This window comes from Emydura macquarii, unplaced genomic scaffold, assembly GCF_026122565.2.
Source record: "Emydura macquarii macquarii isolate MOO-44397 ecotype Brisbane River unplaced genomic scaffold, CSIRO-AGI_Emac_v2 contig_1226, whole genome shotgun sequence".
NCBI lineage: Eukaryota > Metazoa > Chordata > Testudines > Chelidae > Emydura > Emydura macquarii.
In genome coordinates this window covers 130,511-155,194 of record NW_027131363.1, presented here as the reverse complement: position 1 = coordinate 155,194, position 24,684 = coordinate 130,511, and the positions used below count along the sequence as shown (strand labels likewise).

At 51.4% G+C, this 24,684-nt stretch overlaps 1 protein-coding gene across 1 annotated transcript; it reads right to left on the bottom strand.

The window, feature by feature from the left end:
• Positions 1–22,280: 22,280 nt before the first annotated feature.
• Positions 22,281–23,243, bottom strand: LOC137152441 (olfactory receptor 52K1-like). The gene has a single exon (XM_067547024.1). It carries the CDS (start codon positions 23,241–23,243, stop codon positions 22,281–22,283), a length of 963 nt encoding a protein of 320 aa, XP_067403125.1.
• Positions 23,244–24,684: the final 1,441 nt, after the last annotated feature.

Sequence of the window (24,684 nt, the reverse complement as noted above, 5' to 3'; positions counted from 1 at the left end):
ATAGACTCATAGATTTTAAGGTAAGAAAGAACCCTAATGATCATCTGATCTGGCCTTTCGAACACCACAAGCCACGGAATTCTACTAAGTGATTTCTGCATCAAGCCCATATCTTTTCTAACTAGACCTTATCACTGAGAAAGGCATCTAGTCTTCATGTGATGGCAATCCAGTCACATCCCTAGATATTTTGTTCCAAGTGTTAGTTTGCCTTGTTCTAGGAATGGGCACCTTGTTTGTAGTCTGAATTTGTCTAGTCAGCTCCAGTCACTGCACCTCATTCTGCCTGTTCTGTGACATGAAATAACTTTCTACAGTCAGAAATCTCTTCCCATATGTGGACTTAAAGACCATGATCAAGTCACCTTTCACCTTCTTCTGGATAAAAAAAAATAGATTTAGCTTCTTTAGTCTCTGTCTATCAGCCACATTTACCAGATGTGAAATAAGTCTTGAATCTCTTTTCCCAACCCCTTTTACTTTGTCATCTAGCTTTTTGAAGTGTGGATACCCCATAGACTTTTGCATGTCCAGCCTCTCTAAATACTCCTAAAACTTGAACATTGTTCAAGTGAGCACAGTTTAGCAAGTGATTGAGATGGTTCTATAGGACTGCTCTGTCCTGATCATTATTTGCCACTCTGCCGAACTCTGTGTCATGACTAAATATTATCAGCACACATTTCAGATTTACTTGCAAATCACTGACAGAATGTTGAATAACCCAGGCCTCGTATCAGCAACAGAAAGATTTACTAGTAGCAGTATGAGACCCGAAACATTTATTCCCCCAAACGAAAATCTCTCATGATAACACAGTTACAAAACAAAGAGCCTCTCTCAATGCATTTATACAAGACGAGAGAACTAAAGTTGGGCGTGTAGTTCTAACACCCCTGATTTTTTTAATACTCGATTGTTTCTTGACATGGATTGATTTTTATTATTTCATGGAATTAAGTATTTCACTTCTAAATGATCAGCTTCACTCTGCTCTCACTTATACAGGTGTAAATCCAGAATCGTTCCAGTTCTACACCACTGTGGCCGACAGCTGATACGGCCCTAAGCTTTCCATTTGTTTGAAAAATCTGATATTCAAAAAGATCCTTGATTAATCTGAATACAAACTACCCCAGCTCATCTCTACTCTGTGTCTTCTTCACCCTCAGAAAATGCTGCTGTCATCCACAGACTGCATGGCTCTCCAATCGGCTGGGATCGACTGGGGGAAAGTATTTATACCTTCTATTGACACCTTGGTGAGTTTACTCCCCTGATGGGAGTTCAGAGACTTGGGTCATTAGAGCTGTACATTTACTTTGGAGCCTAGGGAGTCACAGCAAGTGATGAGTGTAGATTAAGCCACGTCTTTCCTCCTGTGTGTCCAAACCCTCAACAGAGCGCAGATGTCCACTAAAAAGGATGCAAATCCCCCTGTAAATGATGTGTGCACCAAGGGATTTACACACCTCAGTTGATCTGATGCAAAATTGTACGCACACTGTGCAGGACGTCACCCTGTATGTTTAGGGTTCTGCTTGAGCTTAAATATGAAGTCAAGTGGAGACTGGTTGGGAAAGCGATGGATAATTACATCTTCCATATATATAGCCTCCTTTATCGAGAAGAACCACCCAAACCTCATTCTAGACAGCCCCACTCACCCATTGCAGCCATGCCATCCGCTCTGGGGTGGAAAATAAGCAGCAACACGACACAATTGCAGCTGCTACCACTTTCCCTTTAGGTAGGAATCAGGGCCTCCCTTCACCGGTATATTGGGTAGCCATGATGGAGCTAGGTTGTGGAGTCTGAAGGACAGTTTGTTGTTATGCTACCCCAGAGGGTCCCAGAAATCAAAAGCTTTCCCGGGAAGATGGGGGACATAACAGCGCTGCAGTGATATCTGTGTGTGGTTGTTCAAACTCTTTTGAATTGTTGTTTAATTGTACAGTCAATGGTTTGACCACACTTTGGTTCATTATTTTGTTATGAAATATACTCAAGAGACCAAACAGCCACTGTGCGTCAGGTTTATTGATATGGTACAGGAAAAAGTCTCCAAAGAGCTGTTCCATGCAGTGATGTTACATTCACATTACACAGAAGGTGTACTCCCACACCTACACATTACAGCTGGTATTATTTATATGCCTTTAGAAGTTACACATTTCTTCACATGTCACTTAAATCCAACCCTCTGTATTTTTTTTCCAGATCCCTAACTTGTGCCATTCCTTCCCTATCTTTGTTTTGGACACTAGCATTCCAGGCACTGGTCTGAGAGGTACTTCAGTACTTCCCTAGCTTGTGCTAAGACATAGAAACAAATGTATCTTGATTTTGTCATGTTTCCTATCTCCTTGTGCCAAATGCTCCGTTAAGCAAATGCAAAGTGATATGGGATACTTAGCATATATGAATGGTATTATGTGACAGGATATCACTGTTACAATAGTTGTGGTTAATGTTACTGATACTTAATGCATATTATTATATATATGGTGCAGATAATACATATTATGAATATGAAATATATATTTATATGCTAGCCAGCATATATACTAGTCAACAGGAAAAAAGGTGATAGCAAAGCAGAGCAAGACTTTTCCCCAAATATTTTAATGACACACATGTACACAGAGAGATAGGGACAAGCCTCTCTTTCATCTATTTATTGACACTATCAGAAAATGAACTTTGAATATTTTGAAACTCCCCAAATTCTCAGCAGCCCCAGGATGCCAATGAGGAAGTACAGTGACGGATCAGAGCCTGTGCTTTTGTAATCTGACCGTTGTCCTGCAGGGGCATTTTTTGCAAGTTTCACAGAAACATCTCTCCTGCCAATAAAATGTAAGATGGGGTGACTAGACACAAGTATAAATTATACACATGTGAGATGCCACACTCAGCTCTGGCTCACGGGTTGCAGCTCCCACTGGAAATTGATGCTAAAGTCTGGAGCTGACAGAAAAGTTGATTGTGTGGTAAATAATGAGGAGCTCAACCCAGTTAGCTTATCATAAAGAAAATTCATGAATATCCGGATCCGGAGGTGTAAGTGCAAAGTGAGAAAATATCAGCTATTGGAAGGCTCCTTTGTCTGGCAGACAATGGCATAACAGGTTCCAGGAGCTGGAAATTGAAGGACCTGTCCTCAACCTGCAAACAGTGCCTTTACACCCCTACTGGGTGCAATGCAGCATACAGGGGAAACTGAGACACATGCAGGACTGAAAAAATATTACAAAATACTCCAACTTCATCACAAGAAGACAGTGATCAGCTGTTCTTCACGGTCACTGAAAGTAGGACAAAAAGTAATTGGCTTAATCTGCAGCAAGAGAGAGATTTAGGTTAGATACTGGGGAAAACTTTCTAACTCTGAGGATAGGTAAGTTCTCAAATAGGCTTCCAATGGAGGTTGTGGAATCCCCTTCACTGGAGCTTTTTAAGAATAAGCTTTTTAAGACAAACACCTGTCAGGGCTGGCCTAGGTATATCTGGTCCTGGCTAGGTCCACAGGGGGACTGGACAAGATGACCTCTTGAGGACCCTTTCAGTCCTGCATTTCTATGGCTCTGTGATCTGTCACCTGCAACCAGCCCAAGGGCACTACTAGTTCTGAGGCTGGTAAGCCAGGGCCCAGCTCTTGCCTAGGCCATAGTCATTAGCTGAGAACTGACAAACCGATAGCTGGAAACGAAACTAGATCACCTGAATGTTGATTTTGTTCAAGGCAGGTATTTGTCTTATAAGTCTGGGTTTAGACTCTATGAAATGGCTTTAAATTGCTGCCTACATGAATCTCACTTCTAATGTCTGTATTCCACACTACAAGGTAAAATATGTTGCTTTATAATGGTAAAAATGCCTGCTCTGATCTTGGGAACTCAGCTGGGAAGAGTGGTTCTCTCTTCGAGTGATTGCTCATATGCATTCCAATTTAGGTGTGTGCGCGCCCCGTGCACAAATTCCCAGAACTTTTTCCCTAGCAAGCCCCACAGGGCCAGCTCAGGTGTCCCCTGGAGTGCCACGCTCATGTCGCGGTATAAAGGGTGCTGCTGGCCCCACGGGTCCCCAGTTCCTTCTTTCCCCCTCTGACAGTTGCTGGAACTTCTGCCACTTGCCGTTGCAAGCAGCAGTCCCTAGCCTTTTCATCTAGTAGAGATCCAGATTAGAGATCAGTTGTTGAAGTATTGTTATTCAAGAAAGGACAGTTAGTTGAAGCTGTTGACTTTGTGTTCAAGGGCCCTTAGGGGCTTTTAAGGGAGCCATGCCAGGCTCCGTGGGCTTCAAGAGCTGTTCCCTCTGCTCTAAGCAGTTTCCAGTTAGTGACCCACATGATCGCTGCCTCCGTTGCCTCAGAGAGCAGCATCGAAAGGAGAAATGCAGAATCTGCAAGTCCTTCAAGCCCCTCACCCAGAAAGAATGGGACGCGAGGCTGAAGGCGCTCCTCATGGAGGCTGCGCTCCGACCGGCATCCGAGCCGTCGCGATCACCGGCACCGAGTGTACGCTCGGTGCAGAGCGCACCGCCAGCACCGAAGACTTCGGTGCCAAAGAAAGTAAAGACATCCGGTGCCACCTCCGGGGACTCCTCCCGACCACCGAAGCATGGAGAGGAGCAGGAGACACCCCAGCCACGTGCCGTGGAGGTCCCTCCAGCACCGGTGTCTCCTCGTAGGGAGCCTCCCCCAACTCTGAAGGCTGGGGGAGCGCCCCTACAAGGGCCGTCGATGCCGGAGGCGTTCGCAGCGGCAAGGGCCCTCATGGCCTTGCCCACGCTTCCGTCCCCCCCTTGGCTGAGGGGTGCAGGACTTGCGTCTCGGGGCAAACCCATGCTGGGTAGCCCCGGTGGGTGGAGGGATCAACGCTCTCAACCCTCACCCAGACAGTCACGGAGGGTGGAGAGTGCATCCCCTCCGAACTCCGACTTTAGGTCGTCAAGCGCCTCGGCACCACGGCACCGGGGGCGGTCGAGAGGCCCGAAGAGCCGGTGCAGGAGTGTTAGCGCTGACTCCAGCACCACCCGGGGGTCGGGCTCGAGCTCTCCTGTGCACGGAATGTCGCAACGCCGTAGTGATGTTCGGGAGACCCCCCCGCGACTGCACCGACTACAATGGCACTGACCGTTGCGGGTACCGCAGGGCACCGGCACCGGGGCTGTCAACACTGCCGGATCCCACGACGGTGCAGCAGGCTTCCCTGATGTGGTCAACGCCATCCATGCCTCCGGCTCCTCTGGTGTCCCGATCACTGGCAACCCAGATGTCGACGGCTCCAGGGTTTCCGGCACCAACCCTGCCGGCACCGGCATCGGCACCGACAGTACCGATCTTGTCGGCACTGTTGTACTCGGCACCGAGTCTATCGGCACCGATGACTGCGTCACCGGCAACGATGCACGCACCACTTGCCCCGACGGCTTCGGCACTGAGCTTCGCGCTGGGAGCAGTGCAACGTCCACTGTCGGTGTCTTCGATGCGTAGCCGCAGAAGCCGCTGCTCCCGCTCACGTGGCGGGAAACGCCGATACAAGCGGTCGGGCCGCAGATGTAGGAGGTCCACTAGTTCTTCTAGTCAGTCTTCCTCCAGGAGGCATCGCAGGCATTGACGCCACTCAGCCTCCTCTTCCCGGAGCCGCTCCCCGCAGAGACGTCGTAAGAGACGGTCTATGGGTTCAGGCCACCAAGGTTGCCAGGGGGACGCCTTGCAGTTACCAGTTGCAGGATGGCAGCAGGGGCCATGGCATTGGCCGCACTGGGGTCCTTGGGCAGCTCATCCGGGACAGGGAGCAGATTCGCTCCACTCTGGGGTGGTGCAGCCTCCACCTCCCCCTTCACAGCTGCCACCGCACATTCCCTCTGATAGGGAATCAGACCCGGCGGAAGGTCACTCCACAGGGCCCCTTCCCCTGTCCTCCTCTTCATCCCCTGATGAAGGGACCTCCAGGGACCATAAGACGCCCCTTTTCGATTTTAGGGTGCACCAAGAACTCCTTAAGCGTGTAGCTAACAATTTAGGGCTACCACTTAAGATGTCCGAGGAGGACGATCCCCTGTTTGGCCCTTCAGGGTCTTCAGGCCCTTTACGGGTGGCCCTCCTTGTCCATGACAGGGTCATGAGTATTGCCAAGGCCCTTTGGCAAACTCCTTCCTCTGTTCCCCCAACATCCAAGGGAACAGAGAGGAAATATTATGTACCCAAGGAAAACTTCGAGTTCCTCTATAGTCACCCTGCTCCAGGAACCCTAGTTGTCGATGCGTCGAATCAGAGGGATCGCCAAGGTGGCCAGGGGAGTACCCCTAAAGATAAGGAGGGGAGGAAGTTAGATTTGTTTGGCCGCAAAGTCTACTCTACGGAGGCATTACAATTGAGGGTGACTAACCATCAGGGCCTCTTGGGTAAATATAACCAAAATTTATGGGCCTCGCTGCAGCGTTTGATCGCCACTCTTCCCCCTGATCAGGTGGCAGACCTGGCCACAGTGGCGCAGGAGGGAGAGGCCGTGGCCCAGGCAGCGTTGCAGGCGGCCAGTGATGCGGCCGATACCGCCAGCAGGGCGATGGCTTTAGCCACTGTCATGTGCCGCTGTTCTTGGCTACAGGCGTCTGGGCTATCAGTAGAGGTCCAGCAGGCTATTCAGGACCTCCCCTTTGAGGGGTCTGGCCTCTTTTCGGAGAGGACGGATGAGAAGCTGCATGCCCTTAAAGATTCGAGGTCCACCCTGAGGTCCTTAGGGTTGTACACCCCTCAGGCAGCAAGACGCCAGTCTCGCCCCTAACCACAACGGCAGCCACCTCCCCTGCCAAGACCAGCCCCTAGACCCGCTCAGCAAAGGAGGGGGCGGGACCGCTTTCGAGGGCCTAATCGCCGTGAACGGCAGGGCTCCTCAGCGCGGGCGCAGTATGATGGAAAAGCTGGCAGCGCAAATGGTAATAAACGCTTTTGACAGCGATTATGAGGGTGGCGCTTTTTCCTTCCCCCTGGGCCCTAACCAACCCTTCGCGAACAGGCTTCGGCCATTCTATCATGCTTGGGAAGCAATCACTATGGATCGTTGGGTCCTGGGAGTCGTCCTCAAGGGCTACGCCCTACAGCTTACGACTTTTCCTCCAGAGACACCTCCCACCCCGTCCCATATGGGTGACCCAGTGCATGAGCAGCTCCTGCTACAGGAGGTCCACTCACTCCTGGGGCTTGGGGCGATTGAGGAGGTTCCTCAAGCGGAAAGGGGAAGGGGCTTTTACTCTAGATACTTCCTGATCCCCAAGGCCGAAGGGGGGCTGAGGCCGATCCTGGATCTCCGTCGTCTGAATAGACATATCAGACGTGCTAGGTTCCGTATGGTTTCCCTTGCTTCCATAATTCCTGCCGTAGACCCAAGGGACTAATACGCTGCCCTCGATTTAAAGGATGCCTATTTCCATATCTCCATTTTATCCCGACATAGGAGGTTCCTGAGATTCAGGATACAGGGAGGCCACTACCAATTTGCGGCACTCCCATTTGGCCTGTCCTCAGCCCCGAGAGTTTTCACTAAGTGTATGGCGGTAGTGGCTGCCCACCTGCACCGTAAAGGGGTACAAATCTTTCCCTATCTGGATGACTGGCTCATCAAAGGTAGATCACGGGATCATGTGCAGAACAGCTTGGAGCTGGTTTGTGCCACATGCACCAGACTGGGGCTGCTCATCTATGAGCAGAAGTCCACACTCACCCCGGTGCAGCGCATAGACTTTATAGGGGCCACCCTGGATGCCATACAGGCCAGAGCCTTCCTACCACTGCCGCGTTTCGAGGCAATGGGATCCATTATCGTAGACTTACAGACGTCCCCCATGATGACAGCCAGACGCTGTCTGCAGCTGTTGGGGCATATGGCAGCCTCCACATATGTGGTAAGGCTGGCCCGTCTCAAGCTAAGGCCCCTACAGGCATGGCTAGCTTCAGTCTACGCACCCTCCAGACACTCACTGACTAAGGTGGTCACGGTTTCCCCACAGGTGCTGTCCTCCCTCAATTGGTGGAGGGACCCGAGAGAGGTGCTCAAGGGAGTTTCGTTCAGAGACCTGGCTCCATCCGTGACCCTTATCACAGATGCCTCGGATGTGGGATGGGGAGCCCACATCAGCGGAGACCTGAGCACCTAAGGGTTATGGTCACCGGCGGAGAGAGCTCTACATATCAACGTTCAAGAGCTCAGAGCGGTCCAGTTGGCCTGCAAGACCTTCCTCAAATTCCTGAGGAGCAAGGGGGTTCGGGTGTGTAGGAAGCCACTGTGGCCTCCCACGGAGCCAGAGCCTGGGGAAGGGCCCGAGAGCTCTGATTGGCTCCACTCACACCCTGCCCCAGAGTCTGCCCGGCAACAGGGGACCCGGGCCATGATAGGGCCACCCGGCCAGGCCAATTGGCAGCCCCGGGGCGGAGCCCCAACAGGAAGGGGAAATACAAAAGCCTGGCCCCTGAGCTCAGTAGGGCCCAGACTGCCGGCAGAGGCAGACGTGCTGCCCCGCCAACAGAGGCCTAGGCCGGAGCCTAGCCGCCGCCGACGAACCCCGGCCCCACCTGGGCCCGGGGATTGGATAGGGCCCTCGAGGAGCTGGACAAGGCAACCCGGCCAGGATGACTGGGCCGAGTTACCCCGACCGCGAGCCCGGGGCCGTGCTCTGGGACCACCAGACTGGGCCAAGACCCCAGAGCAGCCCGAGTGGCGGACACCCCCGGAGGCCGGGCCAGATTTGGAGGAACTGCCGGCCGCCGAGCCCCTCCCTGCAGCAGGGCAGGACTTGGAGGAGCTGCCCGAGGCCGACCCGCTCCCCTCCTACAACGACCTGGAGGAGCTGCCCCCTGAAGAGGAGTTTCCTGCCTTACCCCCGGTCGATGAGGAAGGACTAACAACGCTACCCCAGGTGGACTATCCTTGGGACACGGACGCAACAGGTACTAGGGTCAGTGGGGAGGAAGTAGCCCAGGGACAGCCACGGCCTGTGGCTGAGTCCGCCGTATTGCCGGTGTGTTGCGGCGGGAGCCCCGCCAGCACAGTGGCAGCCGCTTCTGCCACTGCTAGGGCCCTGGGCTGGGACGCAGTGGAGACAGGTGGGCCTGCGTCCCCCTCCCCTTCCCCTTTGCCCTAGCCACCCCAGGAGAATTGCTCTCCTGACCCCGCCGGAAGCTGTTGCCTCCTCTGCTCGCCCTGCCTAGGGGTTGGAGTAATAGACTCCTTGCTCGCTCGCCCTGCCTGAGGGCCTGCTCACCCTGCCTAGGGGTTGGAGCAATAGACACTTTGCTCGCTCGCCCTGCCTGAGGGCCTGAGCGATCTGCCTGCTCACCCTGCCCAGGGGTTGGAGCGATAGACTCCTTGCTCGCTCGCCCTGCCTGAGGGCCTGAGCGATCTGCCTGCTCACCCTGCCTAGGGGGTGGAGCAATAGACTCCTTGCTCGCTCGCCCTGGCTGAGGGCCTGAGCGATCCGCCTGCTCGCCCTGCCTAGGGGTTGGAGCGATAGACTCCTTGTTCGCCCGCCCTGCCTGAGGGCCTGAGCGATCCGCCTCTGCTCACCCCGCCTAGGGGTTGGAGCGATAGACCCCTTGCTCGCTCGCCCTGCCTGAGGGCCTGAGCGATCCGCCTGCTCACCCTGCCTAGGGGTTGGAGCGATAGACTCCTTGCTCACTCGCCCTGCCGGAGGGCGAATTGCCTAGACTGATCTCTCGCCAAGAGCGAGCTATTCCCCTGTAGGAAGCCACTGTGGCCTCCCACGGAACCCGAAACGCTTACAGGGTCCTTACGGACAATACAGCAGCCATGTTCTACATGAACAGGCAGGGGGAAGCGCGCTCCTCAACCCTGTGCCAGGAGGCTACGCGTCTGTGGGAATTCGCAGGGAGACACGATTTTCATGTATTTGCCTCTCACCTCCCGGGTATCAGGAACGATGAGGCAGACTGCTTCAGCAGGTCGTTCTCTCCCCGGCACGAGTGGTTGCTTCACCAAGAGGTAGCGACTTCAGTCTTCTTTGTGTCCTCATGCAACAGGAAGTGCCCGAGATACTGCTCGCTCAGAGGTCACGAGCCGGGCTCCCTGTCCGACGCGTTCTTAATAGAATGGTCGGGGTCCCTGATGTACGCTTTTCCCCCCATCCCACTCCTCCCTCAAATCCTTCTCAAGATCAAGAGGGACAGGGCGAATGTCATCCTGATCGCCCCAGCGTGGCCGAGGCGTGGTGCAGTACGCTGCTCGACCTATCCATTGCCACGCCGATCCCACTTCCCAACCAGTACGACTTGCTCTCCCAGGACCAGGGGCGCCTGTTGCACCCGGACCTGGACTCCCTCTCTCTGACAGCTTGGAGACTCTCTGGCTGACAGAGGGTGAAAGGGCCTGTTCCTTATAGGTCCAACAGATTCTGCTTGGTAGCAGAAAACCCTCCATGCAGGTTACATACTGGGCTAAGTGGAGGTGCTTTACGGGTTGGGCGGAGGCCAGGGGTATCACACCTATCTGCTCTCTTATAAAGGTGATCCTGGAATACCTTGTATATCTTAAACTCCAAGGCCTGGCTTTGGCCTACCTGAAGGTACACCTGGCAGCTATCTCGGCTTTTCACCAGCCGATGGAAGGGTGGTCGCTGTTTTCCCACCCCATGTAGGTCAGATTCCTGAAAGGGGTGGAGAGGGTGTTCCCACACAGGTTCGAGACCCTATCCACCCCTGGGATTTAAACCTGGTCCTCACCATGTTGACAGTACCCCCCTTTTAGCCTATGGCTTCATGCTCCCTGCTCCTCCTCTCTTGGAAGGTAGCATTCCTGGTGGCCATTACTTCGGCCAGGAGGGTCTCTGAGTTAAGAGCGCTAACTTCGGAGCCCCCCTATACTGTTTTTTACAAGGATAAGGTCAGGATGAGGCCCTACCCAGCCTTCCTTCCCAAGGTAGTGTCCCAATTCCACTGTAACCAAGATATTTTCCTCCCTGTGTTTTTCCCAAAACCGCATGGTTCGGAGGAGGAACAGAAATAGCATTCACTGGATGTCAGGCGGGCCCTGGCACACTACTTGGAAAGAACCAGACCCTTCCGTAAATCAACACAACTGTTTGTAGCAGTGGCAGACCGGATGAAGGGCTATCCCGTCTCCACCCAGCGAATCTCCTCCTGGATCATGTCATGTATTAAGGCATGTTACGAGCAAGCGAAAGTGCCACTGCCAGGAACGGTAACGGCACATTCGACCAGGGCTCAGGCCTCATTGGCGGCCTTCCTAGAGAAAGTGCCACTGCAGGATATCTGCAGGGCAGCCACCTGGTCGTCAGTTCACACTTTCACGACCCACTACGCCATTGTTCAACAGGCAAGAGACGACGCAGCAGTTGGCAGAGCCGTGCTGAGTAGAGCTGCTCGTCAGTGACTCCTACCAGCCTCCAAGGGTATGGCTACTCAATCACCTAAATTGGAATGCATATGAGCAATCACTCGAAGAGAGAAAACAAGGTTACTTACCAGTAACTGTTGTTCTTCGAGATGTGTTGCTCATATCCATTCCAAACCCACCCCCCGTCCCCGCTGTCGGAGTCGGCAGAAAGAAGGGACTGGGGACCCGCGGGGCCAGCAACTCCCTTTATACCGCGATATGAGCACGGCACTCCAGGGGGCGCCTGAGCTGGCCCTGAGGGGCTTGCTAGGGAAAAAGTTCCGGAATCTGTGCACAGGGCACGCACACACCTATATTAGAATGGATATGAGCAACACATCTCGAAGAACAACAGTTACTGTTAAGTAACCTTGTTTTCCCCCCGCCCTCCAGGAGGACGATCAAAAATTAAGGGGGCCATCATAGGACAAAATCTTTGTTAATTGCCTCACCCATCCATGAAGAAGTACATACAGAAGGCCTCACCCCATTGGTTGGAATGCTGGAATCGGGAAATCAAAATAGTTGACATGAAGAGTTTTCCCCTCTCTTGTTTGGACTCCTACAAGAGCTTAATTAGTTTACTATAGGATTGGCTACTAGTGTTGTTTTTGTTGTGAGATCTGAGGTACCAATTGATCTGGGGTAAATGGCTGGTCTCTTGGGACTGGAAGCAACCTGAATATTTTTTGATATTGGGTGCAAGCAATCACAAAGTCCAGCTTGCCTGTGTGGAAAGCTAGACTGGAGAGCCCACGGGGATTGTCTGTGACTGCATGTAAGACCGTTACAGTGATCAAGGAGTTCACATTTGTTTCTGGGTTGGTGAAATCTAATTATAGGACACACCAGAAGTTTGGGCTGTCTGCACTTTTTTCTGGCAGTCTGCCCTGAGGTTGGCACTCTTAGTCGTGAGCCGCTCCAGACAGCTGGTCCCAGCGAGTTGAGACTGAGGTAGGGAGGTAGCATTTCAGTGACTCTTAAGGAAGCTATTGTGAGGTCTGTGCAGCAGGAGGCCACCACAAGAAGCTGGCAGTCCCGCTAATAACCTGCACCTACGCTTGTGTCCTTGGGAAGTGTCATTGGAAGGTTGTAATGGGGCAGCAGCACTGGTGGTTCTATCTTCGAATGATTGCTCATGTCCATTCCAATATAGGTGAGTGAGCGCCCTGTGCACTGGTTTCTGGAACTTTTTCCCCCTTAGTAAGCCCCGTAGGGGCGGCTTAGACGCCCCTTGGAATACCGCGCTCATGCTGCAGTACATAGGGCGCCGCCGACCCTGTGGGCCCTCAGTTCCTTCTTTCCGCCTGTGATGGTTACTGGAACGTCTGCCTCTTACCTCAGCAAGTAGCATCCCTTTTGTTCGAACTGTTGATTGTTGTTTAGTATAGTGTTAAGTATAGTTGTTAAGTAGTTAAGAGTTAGAGATTAGTTAGATAGATAGCCCTCAGGGGCTTGAGGTTGGGCCATGCCTGGCTCAACCGGATTCAAAGCCTACACTGTGTACAGAAAGGCTTTCCCCATGAGTGACCCTCACGATCGCTGCCTCCGCTGTCTCGGAGAGCAGCACCGAATGGACAGGTGTAAGATCTGTAAGGCCTTCCAGGCCCGCACCCAAAAAGAAAGAGATGCGTGCTTGAAGGCCATTCTTATGGAGTCCGCGCTTCGGCCAGACTTGGAACCGGCACGTTCCCCTGCGGCACCGAGCGTCTCCTCGGTGTGGAGTGCTCCACCGGCACCGATGTCGACCCATCAGGGACCAGTGCCGAAACGCAAGAAGGGGAAGGACAGCCAACGAGGAGTCAGGAGATGCCCCAGCCACATGCTGTGGAGATTACTCCGGCACTGGCATCTCCTCGCAGGGAGCCTCCCCCGACTCCTGGGGGTGGGGGAGTGCCCCTGCAAGGGCTGTCAACGCCGGAGGCATTTGCTGTGGCATGCGCCCTTATGGGCATGCCCATGCCTCCGTCCCCCCCTCGGCCGAGGGTGCAGCGACCGGCATCTCAGGGTAAACCCGCACTGGGTAGCCCCGATGGGTGGTGAAGACAGGAGTCCAGGTCTCCCCCCAGACGGTCGCGGAGGGTCAATAGTGCAAGCTCCCCTCCCAGCTCCGACATCGAGTCTTCGAGCTCCTTGACACCGTGGCACCGAGGGTGGTCGAGAGGACCACGTGCCAGGCGATGCCGTTACAGTCCCACCTCGCGCACGGGTTGTAGCTCCAGCTCCAGTAGTGAGTCCCTCATAGCATCGATTGAGATCCCTGGTGCACGGCCTGACGCCCAGCCCAGCGCCCGAGGATGCCCATCGCCCTTGTCACCGGTCCAGATCACCGGCATGCAGCCCGGCGGAGATTCCGGCACCAGAGATCACAAGAAGGCACCGGTCCTGATCCCCGATCTGCAGTCTGACGAGGATCCCAGCACTGCAGTCCTCGGCACCGTCAGCTACGGCACCACGCAGCAGGTTGCGCTCTTGCGTGGCGGCACCATTGGCACCACTCCCAGTCCTAAGGTGGGAAGCACTGCCGCAAATGGTCGAGGCGGAGGAGGCAGTTGTCATCCAACTCCCACAGCAGCTCGTAACCCCGCCGGCACCGTAGGCATCGGCACCGACGATCCTCACTGTCGTCCTCTTGGGGCCACTCACCAGCCAAGGACTGTAAGCGAAGATCCAGCGGCTCTGGGTCCCGAGCCCACCATCAAGAAGCATCCCTGTTGGCACTGGTGCCGGCACCAGCGTGGCCACAGGGCCTATGATAGTGGCCGTACTGGGGTCCTTGGAGGGCCCAGATGGGACAGGGCACGGTGTCTGTACACTCGTCCGTGGCCCAACCAGCACCACCCCCTCCGAGCCAGCCGGAAAAGGGCCCTCCCTTCAAGGAGGAGTTGAACCCTGAGGAGGGTCCTTCCACGGGGCCCCTCCCACAATCCTCCTCTGTGTCCCCGGATGATGCGGCCGCCAGGGACCATAGGGCACCACTGCCCGATTTTCGAGCTCACCAAGAACTGCTCAAGAGGGTGGCGAGCAATTTAAATCTACAGCTCAAAGAGCTGTCGGAGGAGAAGGATCCCCTCTTTGGTGTGTCGGGGGCGGCAGGGCCATCAAGGGTTGCCCTGCTGGTGCACCATAGGTGCTTGAAGTTGGCCAAGGCCCTCTGGCAAACCCCTGCCTTGGTTGCCCCTACCTTCAAGGGCGCCGAGAAAAAATACTATGTTCCCGCAGAGGGGTTCGAATATTTGTACAACCACCCTGCCCCAGGAACGTGGTTGAGGCCGCCAACCAGCAAGATAGGCAGGGGGCCCAGGGCAATACCCTGAAGAACAAGGACTGTAAAAAAACTAGACCTTTTTGGCCGCAAGGTCTATTCAACTGCGGCCCTGCAGCTGAGGATCGCAAATCACCAGGCGCTCCTCAGCCGATATAACCTTAATCTCTGGTCCTCACTGCAGAGGTTTGCACAGGCATTGCCTCGGGACCAGGCAGCGGACTTTGCCATAGTGATCCAGGAGGGCGCTACTGTGGCCTTATAAACGGCCAGCGACGCAGCGGACAATGCCAGCAGGGCCATGGCTTCGGCCATTGTGATGAGGCGATGCTCCTGGCTACAGTCGTCGGGTCTGTCCCAAGAGGTCCAGCAGGCCATCCAGGATCTCCCGTTTGATGGTGCTGGACTCTTTTCGGATAGGACCGACGACAAGCTGCACGCCCTCAAGGATTCGAGGGCTACACTGAGATCCCTAGGGCTCTATATCCCTCAGGCCTCGAGGCGTCAGTCTCAGCCACAAGCCAAGCAACAGCCTCAGCCTCCCCCGAGGCTGCCTCCCAGACCTGCTCAACCTAGGAGGGGCCGGGATAGGTACAGGGCGCCTAATTGCCACGACCGCTCAGGGTTATAGGTGGGCCTGCAATACGGCCCAGCCAAAGGGCAAAACGGTGTGCACGAGGTGACACTTCTTCTGTTCCCCTGGATCTCACCCGGCCCTTTGCCCACAGACTCCGGCCGTACTACACCAAATGGCAAAACATCACTTCTGACCGCTGGGTCCTTGGTGTAGTCCTCAGGGGCTATGCCCTCCAACTTACGGCCTTCCCCCCCGGACTCTCCCATTACCCCGTCCCTCTTCAGGGACCCCTCTCACGAGCAACTCCTTATAGAGGAGGTCAACTCCCTCCTGCTCAGGGCGGTGGAACAGGTTCCTCCACAGGAAAGGGGAAAGGGGTTCTATTCATGCTATTTTTTCATTCCCAAGACCAAGGGGGGCTTGAGGCCCATACTAGATCTCCGCCGTCTGAACAAATTTATCAGACGCCTCAGGTTCCGTATGGTTTCCCTAGCCTCCATCATTTCCACCCAGATCCAGGGGACTGGAATGCTGCCCTCGACTTAAAGGACGTTTATTTTCATATTTCTATCCTCCCCAGTCACAGAAGGTTCCTCCGGTTTCTGATAGCTGGCCGCCACTACCAGTTCTAGGCCCTCCCCTTTGTCCTCTCATCCGCTCCCAGGGTCTTCACAAAGTGTATGGCACTGGTGATGGCCCACCTGTATCGCAGAGGGGTCCAGATCTTTCCCTACCTGGACGACTGGCTGATCTGGGGCAAGTCCAGGGACCATGTGAGGAGCATCCTGGAACTCAGTTGCGCAACATGCACCAGACTGGGGCTGCTCATCAACGAGCAGAAGTCCACTCTTACCCCAGTGCAGCGCATAGAGTTCATTGGAGCCACCCTGGATGCCATCCAGGCCAGAGCCTTCCTCCCACAGCCTCACTTTGAGGTGATGGCTGCCATAATCGACAACTTCCACAGGTCCCCCACGATGACAGCCAGGCATTTCCTTCAGCTGTTGGGACACATGGCAGCCTGTATATATGTGGTGGGGCTGGCTCGCCTCAAACTCAGGCCTCTTCAGGCATGGTTGGCCTCCGTATATGCGCTAGCCAGGCACTCGTTGAACAGAGTAGTCACAGTCCCCACGCAGGTACAGACTTCTCTGGATTGGTGGAGGGACCCGGGGGAGGAACTGAGGGGTGTTCCCTACAGAAACTTGACACCCTCCATAACTTTGATTACGGACGCCTCAGACGTGGGATGGGGGGCCCACATCAGAAACGACCTGAGCACCCAGGGGCTCTGGTCGTCAGACGAGAGGTGCCTGCACATCAACGTCCGGGATCTCCACCTGGATCACCGCCTGCATCAGGACCCGCTATGAGCGGGTGAAGGTGCCGCTTCCAGGAGCTGTGACAGTGCACTCAACCAGAGCCCAGGCCTCGTCGGCAGCCTTCCTGGAGAGAGTGCACCTGCAGGACATCTGCAGAGCAGCAACCTGGTCCTCGGTACACACCTTCACATCCCACTACGCCATCGTGCAGCAGGCGAGAGAGGACGCAGGCTTCGGCAGGACCGTACTCATGAGAGCAGCTCCACGCTGACTCCTACCCACCTCCAAGGTATGGCTATTTAATCACCTATATTGGAATGGATATGAGCAATCACTCGAAGATAGAAAACAGGGTTAATTACCAGTAACTGTTCTTCGAGATGTGTTGCTCATATACATTCCACACCCACCCTCCGTACCCACTGTCGGAGTCGGCAGAAAGAATGAACTGAGGGCCCGCAGGGTCAGCGGCACCCTATGTACCGCAGCATGAGCATGGTACTCCAGGGGGTGCCTAAACCGCCCCTACGGGGCTTGCTAAGGGGAAAAAAGTTCCAGAAACCAGTGCACAGGGCGCGCACACACCTATATTGGAATGGATTTGAGCAACACATCTCGAAGAACAACAGTTACTGGTAAGTAACCCTGTTTTTCTCATTCTTCTGTTTTCCTTCATCCTTTTAAATCAGGTTTCACGCCTATGGAGAATTCAGCAAATTGGAAGATTGGGCCAAAAGAAATCTGATGAGATTCAACCAGGACAAGTGCAGAGTCCTGCACTTAGGATGGAGGAACCCCATTCACTGATACAGACTGGGGACTCACTGGCTAGACAACAGTTCTGCAGAAAGGGACCTGGGAGTTACAGTGGACAAGAAGCTGGATATGAGTTGGGAGGTATTGCTAATACAGAGAAGGACCAGGGTATCATAGAAGAAGATCTGGATGACCTTGTAAACTAGAGTAATAGAAATAGGATAAAATTTAATAGTGGAAAGTAAAGGTCATGCATTTAGGGATTAATAACAAAAAACATTGCTATAAACTGGAGACACATCAGTTGGAAATGACACAGGAGGAGAAGGACCTGGTCATACTGGTTGATCACAGGATGACTATGAGCCACCAATGTGATATGGCCATGAAAGAATCTAATGTGATCCTGGGATGCATCAGATGAGGTATTGTCACTAGAGATAGGGAGGTGTTAGTACCATTGTATGAGGCACTGGTGAGAACTCATCTGGACTACTGCTTGAATTTTAGTCTCCCATATTTATGAAAGATGAATTCAAACCGAAATAGGTGCAGAAAAGGGCTACTAGGATGATCTGAGGAAGGGAAAACCTGCCTTTCGAGAGGAGACTCAAAGAGCTTGGCTTGTTTACCCTAACCAAAGGAAGGCTGCGGGGAGCTATGATTGCTCTCTATAAATAATCGGAGGGATAAATACAAGGGAGGGAGAGGAGTTATTTAAGTTCAGCACCAATGTGGACACAAGAACTAATGGACATGAAGTGTCCATCAGGAAGTTTTGACTAGAAATTAGACCAAGGTTTCTAACCATTAGAGGAGTGAAGTTCTGGACCAGCCTTCCAAGGGGAGCAGTGGGGGCAAAAACCTAGCTGGCTTCAAGATTGAGCTTGATAAATTTATGGAGGGGATGGTATGATGGGACAGCTTAATTTGGCAATAAACTGATCTTTGTCTACTAGCAGTAAATGTGCCCAGTGGGCTGTGATGGGATGTTAGATGGGGTGGGTTGTGAATTGCTACAGAGAAATCTTTCTGGGTGTCTGGCTGGTGAGTTGCCCACATACTCACGGTTTTCTTCATTCTCATATTTGGGGTTGGGAAGGCATTTTCCCCCAGTGCAGATTGGCATAGGCCCTGAGGATTTTTCGTGTTCCTCTGCAGCATGGGGCACGGGTCACCTGCTGGTGCATTCTCTGGTGGTTTCTCTATACCTTGAAGTCTTTAAACCATGATTTCAGGACTTCAATAGCTCAATCATAGGTTGGGGGTCTATTGCATCAGTGGGTGAGCGAGGTTCTGTGGCCTGGTTGTGCAAAAGGTCAGACTAGATGAATATATTGGTCTCTTCTGACCTTAAAGTCTATAAGTCTATGACTCAACAGTGTGCCTTTCCTGCCAAGAAGGCTAACGGCATATTGGGCTGCCTTAATAGGAGCCTTGGCATCAGATCAAGGGAAATGATTATTCCCCTCTATTCGGCACTGGTGAGGTCACATTTGGAGTATTGTGTCCAGTTTTGGGCCCACACTACAGGAAGGATCTACAGGAAAAATTGGAGAGAGTCCAGTGGAGGGCAAAGAAAATGATTAAGGGGCTGGAGCATGTGACTTACAAGGAGACGATGAGGGAACTTATTCAATCTACAGAAGAGAAGAGTGAGGGGGGATTTGATAGCAGCCTTCAACTACCTGAATGGGGGGCATTCCAGGGAGGATGGAGCTAGGCTGTTTTCAGTGGTGGCAGATGACAGAATTAGGAGCAATGGTCTCAAGTTGCAGTGGGGGGTCTAGGTTGGATATTAGGAAAATCTCGTTCCCCAGGAGGGTGGTAAAGCACTGGAATGGGTTACCTAGGAAGGTGGTGGAATTTCCATCCTTAGAGGTTTTTAAGGCCCAGCTTGACAAAGCCCTGGCTGGGATGATTTAGTTGGTGTTGGTTCTGCTTTGAGCAGGGGTTGGACTAGATACTTCCTGAGCTCCCTTCCAATCCTCATCTTCTAGGGATCTATGACTCTATATATGGCACAAAATCTGCACTGGTCGAGCATCTGCTCCTCGTGCTGGGTGAATATCCAGGGCCCTTACTGCACAGCTCATGGCAACGAGACCTCCCGCCTGGGTTGACAGACTCAGGCTCAGGGGACACAGGTTACAGCACTAATAGTAGCTGTGTAGACATTCAGGCTCGGGCTCTAGGGCCCACCCTGTCCCTTGGCTTCAGAGCCCAAACCACGACATCCACATAGCTCTTCTGAGTACAGTACTGTGAGACGCAGTCTGTTGACCTGGGCTCAGAGACTTGCTGCCACTGGGCTACTGCTTGGTGTGAAGACCAACCCTGAGAGGTGACTTCTTTCCCTGCAAGATGCTGCCACAGTTTCAGGCACTAAGATACCAGGGTGGTGGCAGCGAGGAAAGAACCTAGAAGACAGATAGATCATTGGAGATGCTTGAACTGGCCTCTCCTTTAAGATGGAGGCTGCTGCCGGCAGAGTCCCCTCTGTGAGAGGCGGTCACTTTGGTACACACTTTCCCCCCTTGATTCATCCAGCTTGCATTTGTTAACCTGCCAAGTGTGCAACAAAGCCCATTTTTTAGCCTGGGTGCCTGGGTGAGCGAATGGGGTAGAAGGAGAAAGTTTGGCTTTCGGGTTACCGGCCTTATCCTTTGTAACCTGTCAGCTGGTGCAGTGGGGGAATACAGGCAGCTCAGGACATGAGGCAGTGGCTTAGTCTGTGGAAACGGTTTCCGTTTTATCTCATGAGCTGCCTAGAATCCAAAAAAGGGAGCTATAAAACTGAAATAAATACAGAAAGTAACCCCATACGCAGACTGCAGGTAGATGACAGGGTGGATACAGGGGCTATCATGGAAAGGCTGTGGTGAGCATGCCGTGGCATATTGTGGGTAGGTGACCTGGAGTAAAATTAAGCCATTACTGCCGTTAATCCATCATCCAGGGTGGTGCTGACCTGTGGCTTCTCTTTATATGAGCTTCTGATGATTCGCTCTGCCAGCCAGGGAACATGAGAACAACAGTAGAACCAGGACCCCAGGGCTCGTGAAAATGGCAATAGAATATGAATTCCCAGGCACTTTCAGTGACACAGGAAGTTTGCCTGGCCATGGCGGAATACAAAGCTGAGATTGAATGCTTTGATTGAAGCCCTGTAATTTCGTTATGGTTCTGTCTGAAGGATGTGATTTTGATTTCAGAAATCCAGAGAAGAGGGGTGTGTGGAGTGCACTAAATTAGCCAGGAACCTCTTAGAAAAGTGTCAAACACACCAGCCTTGCCCATAAAACAATTCAAAGCAGTGTTGTGTTGTTCTGACATGACCAAGTTTTATAAAAAACCCTCATCAGTTCTGAAATCCCTTCTTGTGTTTTCAAAAGAAAAGATGCCATATTGTACATTCATCAATCTTTCATCTATCTTGCACCACTAGACGCTTCCCTCTAGAGTTAAGTTGGTGTCAGTGTTTAGTGGGCAAAAGAGGGGTATTTTTAAGCTGTTGAGTTACAAGAGATTTGATCAAAGTGAATGGAGTTCACAGTAAAGAGACACAAAGCCTGGTTGGGTGGTAAATCTTGATAACTGTTTCAGGAGAATTCAGAGATTGATGTGTGGTCATTCCTGCATGAATACTTTTGTCATATATGCCTTTTTACCAACTGGATTGTACATTTGTAACCTACAATTTTTAACAATTACATTTACAATTAGAGACTTTTTTCAAATATATATGAATATTTATAACAGTCTTTCCAATATAATAGAAAGAAAGTAGTATAAATGTTTAGAAGCAAAATGGAAGTTGTTAAACTATATTCTAGGTTCTGTGTAAACAGACAGGGAGATCATAGACGTCTTATTGTTAGAGAGGTGTCTTCTTAGCCACATGCGTTAGAGAGACACTCAATCACAGTTTGAAGTCAGAGGTTTCCTAAAGAGTTTATTTAACTAGCTTAAATCTTCACTTCATAAAGAAAGGAAGTACAAGTGCTCACGTGACGCATAACCCTGGAGATGACAGACAGTAGCATTTATATGTATGCTAGGCAGAGAGCTTGGAAGGAATAGTACTTAGATTTCAAACATTCAGATACTCAGAGATACTAGAAGGTTCGGTGACATGGCTTGTTTAAGTATTTGATGAGTGTTCTCTCTCCCCCTTCCTTTTGGAGACTGTTCTTGGTTTTTTTTCGTGTTGTTTTTTCCCTCTAATATAAAATACAAATTATTTGACGAGCTCACATTTTACTCTTTATTTCTGGAAATAAAACTCATCTCAGATCTCACATTCTTTTAGCCCTATACACTGGGCTCCCTAAGCAATTAGTTCCCCCCCCATCAAAACATATAAGAACAAATACATATATAGAAATACTGAAATTCTGTTGGATTGAAAGAGAAATTAGAGCCCACTAGAGAAACACCATGTCAAACTCATTGCAACCCGTGAAATCGTCTCATTAAAACGGAAATAATGTCACTGTCATAGAGGCAGCAGGGCTTGAGCTCTGGACTGGGATGAGCTCTGGACTGGGATGCCAGAGACCTGGGATGAGTTTCTAGTTCAGTCACTGGGCTGCTGGGTGACATTAGGCAAATCACTTCAGCTCCCTACATGCAAAGAGTGAGCAAGTCTAGCCCTCTTGCTAGTGATGGACAAATGAGGCATGACCACAGCCAAGTACAACTTCCATATTGGTCAGCACAGCTCAGGGAGACCCCGGGGACTGTAATCTGCATGCCTTGGAAAGGAGAGGGAGTTCGCACTCCAGCATTCCCAGACCCTTCACTGCATAATATGTGAAGAGCTTTAAAATTGTCCAGGATGCAAGATGCTGCAGAAAGATATGTCTGCACCAACTCTCCTAACGTGTTTAGAGGGGTGGGGAATTGCTGATGGGTTTCCCAGTACTAGACTCCACACAATGTTCAACCTAGACATTTTTCCCACGGAACAGGAGAAGCACTTTGTCGCGAATCTCTTTGGTTTTCACCCCGTACACGATGGGGTTCATCATGGGAGGAAAGAGGAAGTAGAAATTGGCCAGCAGGATGTGTACATAAGGGGCGACTTGGTGGTCAAACCTGTGAATTATTGTGGTTAGAACCATTGGAGTGTAAGCCATTAAGATGGCGCAAAAGTGAGAAACACAAGTGCCGAAAGCCTTCAGCTGCTCTTCCTTGGATGCCAGGCTGAAGACAGTTCTTATGATCTTTACATACGATAGGAAGATCAATGTCATATCCAGACCGTCGTTGAGGAGGGTTACCAAGATGCCATAGAGATTATTGATCCTTGTGCTGGCACAGGCCAGCGTCACCACTGCCATGTGCTCACAGAAGCAATGGGCGATGACATGAGACTGGCAGAAGGGTAGCCTCCCGAGGAGGAAGGGCACAGGGAGCACAAAGAGAAAAGACCGGGTCAAAGCCGCCAGTCCAATCTTTGCTATCACTGAATTGGTCAGGATGGTGACGTACCTCAGGGGGTTGCAAATCGCCATGTACCTGTCAAAGGCCATGGCGACCAGCACACCAGACTCCATGCTGGAGAAAAAGTAAAGGAAAAACATCTGCACCAGGCAGGCAGTAAAGCTGATCTCCCTTGAATTAAACCAGAAGATGCTCAGTGTTTTTGGCATGGTGGTTGTGGGTAAAAGCAGGTTGATGGTGGCCAGCATGGCGAGGAAATAGTACATGGGCTTGTGGAGGGCGGGTTCGGTCTTGATAACATACAGGAGGGTGCAGTTCCCTAGAAGGGCCACAGTGAACACTGAGCAGAAGGGGATGGAGATCCAGAGGTGCATGGCTTCCAACCCTGGGATGCCGCTCAGGAAGAACACTGACGGATCAGAGACTGTGCTGTTGTAACCTGACAGGTTGTCCTGTTGTGGCATCTTTTCCAAGTCTTACAGCAGTGTCTGTCCTTCCAATAAAACAGAACACATGGAATGAACAGACCCTATAAATTAGATACATACAAGGGGCCAGTCAGCTCTGGAAGAAGCGGATGCACCTCCCGTTGAGTTCATCAGGAGCCTCTGCTTATGTCAGGGATGAATCTGTCTTACACCTAAATTTATGTCGGTCTGATTCAAAGCCTATTAAAGTCTGTGAAAATAATTCCACTGACACCAGTAATGTTTGGATTGGGGTCTTTTTCTCCAATCCTTTCCTTTAAAAGACTTGCTGATGGCTGGAAAAGAAATGATGTTTGCAGTGTTGCCTGAAGCTCAAAATATTTTGGTCTTATTGGGCCCACAGCATGGTTGGTATCGTTAATTCATTGCTGGCAGGTATTCAGGCTGAAGCCTGTCACTGCAGTGGGGAAAGGTTCTGGCAGCAGGGGGGCAGCGGGACACATGTCACCTGGGTGTGCATGGTCTGCACGCCACCATCCGTTGTAAAGGTCGACATAGCTTCAATTAATGCAGCAAAGAGGGGAAATAATAAAGAATGATACGACCTATGTTTATCTAAGGTTGTAGAAAAAGCTTTAGTTATATCATTAAATGAAAAAAAATTGTGATCAAATAATTACAGATCCATAGATTTTAATGGAAGAAGGAACAATTATGATCATCTAATCACGCCTTCTGAATACCACAGACTACAGAATTTCACCAAGTGATTACTGCATTAAGCCCATAACTTTCTGCTACAACCCATCCCTGAGCAAGGCATCTAGTCTTCATTTAAAGACTTCAAGTTATGCCGATCCAGCCACATCTCTAGACAAGTTGTTCCAAGAGTTATTTCTCCTTGTTCTAGTAACGTGCGCCTTGTTTCTCGTCTGAATTAGTCCAGTCTCAGCTCCCAGCCATTAGATCTCATTCTGCTTATCTCTGCCACATTAAAGAACTTTCTAAAGTCAGAAATCACTTTCCATCTTTGGACTTAGACACTGTGATCAAATCACCTTTCACCTTCCCTTGAATAAACTAAATAGATTGACTTCTTTAGTCTCTAGCTATCAGCCACTTTTTCCAGGTCTGAAATAATTCCAGAATCTCTTTTCCCAACACCTTTCAGTTTCTCAACAACCTTTCTGAAATGCGGACACTGGACCTAGAATCAGCGTGCAGTAAGGGTCTCTCCCAGCCAGACACCTCTCTATTTCAGCTCAATAGTCTTCTGCTTATACATTGCAGGAAGGTGTTTGCTCTCTTCACCTCCACCGAGACCTCATGTACATTTCATTACACATCATGAGCCCAAGTTCTTTTTTGAGTCAGTGCTTTGTAAACATTGTCCCCCATCCTGTAAGTGAAATCTACATCCTGGAGTCCTAGATATGTGACTTTGCATTGAGTTTTAATCAGCTGCACATTGTTCAAG

Excerpts from the sequence above, each read along its gene's own strand:
- LOC137152441 (XM_067547024.1), bottom strand. The coding sequence starts at position 23,243 with ATGCCACAACAGGACAACCTGTCAGGTTACAACAGCACAGTCTCTGAT.